A 6,303-nucleotide genomic window follows, 5' to 3' on the forward strand; every position below is an offset into this window, starting at 1 on the left:
CTCCTTGCTTTGCACGATATCTTTAGATTTGCGTTTTCGTGCTCTCCACCCTTGCGCTTTGAATTCCGAGGTTTTTGTCTTGATACCTGAATAAAGTTAGTGACCGGACAGGATAATGAAATGAAGGGAAAAATTAGTGAAGAAAAAACGAACGAACGAAGCAAAAGAAAAATAAGAAATAACTGTTAATTCGAGATAGGAGTCAAATGTGTGTGTCCGAAAAAAGAAAGGAATTAAACGTAATGCTTTTTTTTTTTTTTTTTTTTTTTGAAGGTATATATCCGCTCATGTGTGTTTTTGAATTTATTTTTCCAGGTTTTTTTTTTTGTTTTTGCAGGTTTCCAGGCTAACCTCTTCGACTTCCTCTCCAGGTATCTAAAAGGGGATTGCAGCGCGTTCTGAGCTCGCACTGTAAGTCGTCTACTCTCTCTCTCTATTCCTTTTCCTTTTTATCTGCGGGTCGGTCGTGTTTATAGTTTACCGATTTATAATGGCCGACTTTCCTTCGTCGTCGTCGTCGCATAGTGCCACCAACCGGGACCCCGGGAAGCGACCGTTAGAGGAGGGTGACGAGGAGTCTGTTTTGAACTTGGATAATCTAGAGATCCCGGACCTAGGTCAGTGTGGATCCTTTGATTTCTTAGGAAGCGATGAGTTCTTGAGGGGGGTGCCTCCAGGTCCTATGCCCTCTCCGCCCTTAAGTCCTCGTACCCTGGAACTTAGGAATAGAACGGTCGAGGAAAGTCTTCGACTAGGTAGGATCGAATTTGAGAGCAAACCTAGTTTAAACTATCTTAGTTATTACATCACCGTCGACCCCCATGCGAGTAAGTTGGAGAAGTACATCGACCTGTCTAACGGCTACCGTTACCGAGTGCCGACAGCAGATGAGAGGGTTTGGATGATGCCCGAGTTCGGGATGCATGGGGTTGCGATGATAATGTTTCAGTTTGGTCTTCGTTTGCCCATGCATCCGTTCTTCCTGACGATGTATGAGGCTATCGGTTGTGGTTTAGGGCAGCTGACACCAAATTCTGTTGCTCAGTTAAGTGGTTTCGTGGCGTTGTGCTGTGATAAGGGTCGATCACCGACTTTGAAATTGTTTTTCTCTATTTATGGTGTGCGGTACCATGGTGGCCAAGTATATTTCGACTCCCGACATCGACGGATGAAGATTGTTAGCGTTAGGTCATCGAATTCTGGTTATCACTCGCAATGGTTGTACGTTGGGGGTCCTGACTTGGAATTTGTAAAGCCTTGCGGGAAAGTTAGCCAGGGCACGATTGATTATTTAAATAACATGGAGAAGCACGATACTGCCTACCTCGATGAGTTTCATGGGTCGAGGACATGGTATACGCACTTAGATTTGAAGGACTCTGGATTCTTAGGGATGCACGATTGTAAGGAGGATGTATTAATTGTTATTGCCCTTATTTTGCTTATGTACCTAGTTTTTGTACTTGTCATTGTCGGCTCTTGCTTACTTTAATTTTCGTAAGTGCTTATATATAGGATGGCTGACTTATGGTTTTGTTTGTTTCTTTGTAGTGGAAGGCGCCTCACTTAAAAAGGTTTTAGACGGCGGGATTCGAGGAGGAATGGACAAGGCGATGATGTTGTTATTGCAGCGTGCTGCGAGGAAGCCTGCTGATGCGGCCAGGGCTGGACCGTCGGGGGTTCCTCATTCAGTTTCAATTGAATTGCTTGATGACCAGGGAAACAAGGTAATTGAAGACAATGAGAGGGTTGTTTCAGATCTTGTCCGCGTGGAGGGCAACCCTCGAAAGCGGTTTCGGAGGGAGGATGATGAAGTGGTTGTTGGAGGCCGGGGGGTCGGGTTCGAGGGTGTGAACAAAGATGTGGCCACTGCCGGGGAAAGGGTTTATGGGAAGACCGTCGACCCTCGGTCGAAGAAAGAGGTGATGAGGGTCGAGATTCAGCCCACGGAGCGATGGACGGGGGGATCAACTGTGCCCTTGAGGGCACTTAACCTCTTTAACTTGCCTCAGGACTTGGTTGCTTATGATGGGAGGAAGCGTGAGGACCTTGTTGATCGATGTAAGAGCCGGGCTGGGAGGGTACGTTCATTCCCTTCTCTTTCTTTTTAATGTGCATGTTTCTTTGTTTTCATGTTCGGTCATGGTCGTTTATAGTCATAGTTGCCGACCCTGTTTTCATGTCCCCCCCCCTTTTTTTTGTTTTGCAGTTTCTTTCCGATTTTATGCATATACTGGAGGATTACAAGGCTGATGTTGATGGTGAGGCTTGTTCCAAGCTCGAAGCTGAAGTTGCTGCCTTGAAGGGGGAAAAGAAGAAGATTGCGGTGGGTTTTGCGGAACTCGAGCACAGGGTGGCTGATTTGACTAAGGCAAATTCCGCACTGTCGAAAAAGGTTGCTGAGATGGAGGCTACAGATCAGGTGTCGAGTGGGAGGATACAGGAGCTCGAGGGTCGACTGCTCGAGGTGGAAAGGGAGCTTGAAGAGGAAAAAGGCAAGCGCCAAGGCTTGCTTCGACAGGTCGAAGGAATGGATGGCTCCTACAAGTTGATTGTGAAAGAAAATGCGGACTTGAAGACAGAGGTAGAGAAAGCCATTGAAGATATCGCTGGTGCTCTGGGCGACGGTTATGGACGATGCCTTCGGCGGATGGAAGAGGCTGGTTTTGCCGTCGAGGGTCATGCCTTTGATGACTATCTTCGTGACCTGGCATCGAAGGGTGGTAAAGCGTGAAGGCAGGGTATGCCCTGTGATTTTTGTAATTGAATTTGAACATTTTTTTAAGTGTTTTAAGAGCTTTATTGATACCAACATCATGGAAGTCCCAGAACTTGAGAAGTGTAGTAATCACTGTGGTCCTGGATTTGTAAGAAGTATAAGGTATGTGATATTGTTTAAACTTATTTCTACGATGTAATCAGTTACGTATTGGCTGGTTTTGCTATCTATTTGTCTCGAGTTTGAAACATTAAGTCGCTTGTTAGCTTCGTAGTCGAGTGTTTACATTATGAGAGAGAGATTTAATTGCCCGGACCGTCGTCGTGAAGTGGTTGTATAAACACTTGTTTAGAAATGAATGCTTATTTTTAGTTAAGGAGCGAAGGAAGTGAAAGTCTGTGCTTTTTCCAAGTTAAAGAAATTGGTTCATCGTAACCTCGTAGCGACCCCTATTATATCGAGGGTTTGTTTTTGAAATGGCATTTTACTGCCTCAAGATAACAAGTTACAACTGAGATTAAATTACTGATAGAACTTTTTGAGGTGAATTCCATTCCAAGCATTTTTGATGGGTTTCCCGTCGAGGTGCGCAAGCTCATAGGTCCCCGAGCTTACAAGTCTCGAGATCCGATAAGGGCCTTCCCAAGCTGATTTGAATTTTCCTGAGACAGTGGGTTGTGACGCTGCGGAATCTCTTAAGACAAGGTCGTTAACCTTGAAGTCTTTGGGTTTGACTTTTTTGTTGAAATACCTTGCAGTTTTTTCTTGTTGGGCAACCATCCGCATTCGGGCTTCTTCCCTTGTTTCTTCTAACAGATCATTGTGAAGGCGGAGTCCGACGAGAGATAGAGCGGGATCGAATACGTCGATCCGCGGTGAGCTGAGACTTATCTCGACAGGTATGACAGCGTCGACTCCATATGCAAGTCGGAAGGGAGTTTCGCCCGTCGCACTTCGGGGAGTCGTCCTATACGACCACAATACATTCGGTAGTTCGTCGACCCAACATCGTGGTACTTCTTCAATTCTTTTCTTCAGGCCTTGTAGGATGGTTCTATTTGTTACCTCTGCTAGTCCATTTGCTTGGGGGTATGCTACAGATGCTTTGATGTGCTGGACTTTTAATTCGAGCAGAGCCTCTTCAAATTGCCTTCCTACAAACTGAGTGCCGTTATCAGAAACTAAGATTCTGGGGATCCCAAAGCGAAAGACGATGTATTCCATAAAGAATTCTATCATCTCTTTTTCTCGTATTTTAGCAAGTGGCTTTGCTTCGACCCATTTGGTTGCGTAATCCACCGCGACTACGATGTATTGGCACTGATTCTTGGATTTTGGAAAGGGACCCACAATGTCTATTCCCCATTGGAAAAAGGGGCATGGGCTGAGAATAGAGTTCAGCTCAGTTGTGGGTCGACGGTTTACATTTCCGTGTAGCTGACATGCTTGACATTTCTTGACGTAATCTTCACAATCTTTCCGGATTGTAGGCCAGAACAGGCCTTGTCGGATAACTTTGAGGGCTAATGTTTTTCCTCCTAGGTGTTCTCCACAGATTCCCGTATGTATTTCCACGATCGCTTGGAGAGCCTCCTCTGGAGACAAGCAACGGAGCAGAGGCTCAGAGAGGGCACGTCGGTATAACTCCGAACCCACAACACAGTAGTTCCTGGCTTTGAACATGAGAGTGCGGGCTTCGGACTTATGCTCAGGCAACTTGTTGTCAATAATGTACTCAAGGAAGGGTTGGCGCCAATCGAACCTAGCCTGGATTTGATTGACTGATATTTCATCGATAGAGGGGGTTTCCAAAATGTCGACGTATGTTGGGCTGAGATTAGTGGGGAGACAGGAAGAGGCTAGTTTAGCTAGAGAATCTGCCCACTGGTTTTCCTCCCTATCGACGTTTGACATTTTCCATGAAGGGAATTTGCTAAGAAGCTCTTGTGTTCTTGTTAAATATCGGGCCATCCTTTCATTATGCGTCTTAAATTCGCCACTTATTTGTTTGCAAACCAACTGAGAATCCCCAAATATGTCAATGACCTCTGCTTCGAGATCGGATGCGAGTTTTAGACCGGCAATGAGTGCCTCGTACTCGGCCACGTTATTTGTGGCGGAGAACCCGAACTTGAGAGCCTGCTGAATTTTGAATCCCCCTGGGCTGATTAATATGACCCCTGCTCCTCCAGAGCCGGACGTCGAGGAACCATCAACGAACAGAAGCCACGGACGAGACTGGTCCTCTTCAGGTTTGTGCGTCTTGGATTGGAACTGGCATTCGGCGACGAAATCTGAGAGAACTTGGGCCTTGATCGCCGTTCGAGGTTTATACTCGATGTAGAACTGGCTTAACTCGATGGTCCAAGCTGCGAGCCTGCCTGTTATGTCGGGCTTGTGCAGGATTCTTTTCAGAGGGAGATTGGTCAGGACATGGATTTCCCTCGCTTGAAAATAATGGCGTAGCTTACGACTCGCGACAACGAGAGCGTATACGAGTTTCTCGACTTGAGGGTACCTTGTTTCCGCGTCTCGTAGTGAGTGGCTGATGTAATATACAGGAATATCTTTTCCCTCATCGACACGGACCAATACTGCCGCGACCGTTTCGTCGGAAGCTGAGAGATATACCCGTAGCGGCTCACCTGTTAAGGGTCGTGTTAAAACTGGAGGATTTGTCAAAAACATCTTTAGCTCTGTGAAATTCTTTTCACAGTCTTCGTTCCATTCAAACTGCGATGACCTGGAAGCTTTTTTCATTGCAGAGAAAAACGGGAGGCATCTCTTTGAAGATTGAGGAATGAATCTTCGAAGTGCGGCTATACACCCTGTGAGTTTTTGTAAGTCTTTAATGGATCTTGGTTTGCTCATTTCTAGGATGGCTTTTGTCTGAGCTGGATCGACCTCGATGCCTTTCTGGGTAACAAGGAATCCCAAAAATTTACCTGCAGTAAGGCCGAATGAACACTTTGCCGGGTTCAGTCGCATGTTATTTGCCCTTGCATTGGTGAACGTTTCTCGAAGGTCTGTCACGTGGTCGGAGGTAGTTTTTGACTTTGTGATCATGTCATCGACGTATATTAGCATGTTTCTTCCTATCTGCGAAGAGAATATTTTATCCATTGTCTGCTGAAAAGTAGCACCCGCGTTGATTAATCCGAAGGACATTACTTTGTATCCAAAGACCCCTCTATGAGTGATGAAAGCAGTTTGTTGCCAGTCATGGGAATCCATCTTAATTTGATTATACCCCGAAAAGGCGTCCATAAAGGACAGGAGTTTGTTTCCCGCTGTGGCGTCGATGAGTTGGTCGATATTGGGCAAAGGGTAAAAATCTTTAGGGCACGCCCTATTCACATCTGAATAATCAATGCACATTCTCCACTTCCCATTGCTTTTCTTAACCAGAACTACGTTTGATATCCACGTGGGGAATTGCACGGGCTCGATGAAACCGGCGTCGAGGAGTCTGTCGACCTCTTGGTCGATGGCTGCTCTTTTCTCGGCCGAGAATATACGTTGTTTCTGGCGCACAGGCCTGGTGTCTTTACTGATGTGCAGCGAATGTCGGGCGGTGGTCTCTG

At 46.1% G+C, this 6,303-nt stretch overlaps 1 protein-coding gene across 1 annotated transcript; it reads left to right on the plus strand.

Moving 5' to 3' along the window:
* Window positions 1-1,194: 1,194 nt before the first annotated feature.
* On the plus strand, window positions 1,195-2,941 carry LOC141661922 (uncharacterized). The gene is made up of 2 exons (XM_074468949.1): window positions 1,195-2,081; window positions 2,210-2,941. The coding sequence occupies exons 1-2, from the start codon at window positions 1,602-1,604 to the stop codon at window positions 2,732-2,734; spliced, it is 1,005 nt and encodes a 334-aa protein (XP_074325050.1). The 5' UTR covers window positions 1,195-1,601; the 3' UTR covers window positions 2,735-2,941.
* Window positions 2,942-6,303: the final 3,362 nt, after the last annotated feature.

Source organism: Apium graveolens, chromosome 5 (assembly GCF_009905375.1).
Source record: "Apium graveolens cultivar Ventura chromosome 5, ASM990537v1, whole genome shotgun sequence".
In the NCBI taxonomy this organism is placed as follows: Eukaryota; Viridiplantae; Streptophyta; class Magnoliopsida; order Apiales; family Apiaceae; genus Apium; species Apium graveolens.

Coding starts and splice junctions, on each gene's coding strand:
- LOC141661922 (XM_074468949.1), top strand. CDS start 1,602: ATGGACAAGGCGATGATGTTGTTATTGCAGCGTGCTGCGAGGAAGCCT. Junction 2,082..2,209: donor GTAAGAGCCGGGCTGGGAGG/GTACGTTCATTC, acceptor TTTGTTTTGCAG/TTTCTTTCCGATTTTATGCA.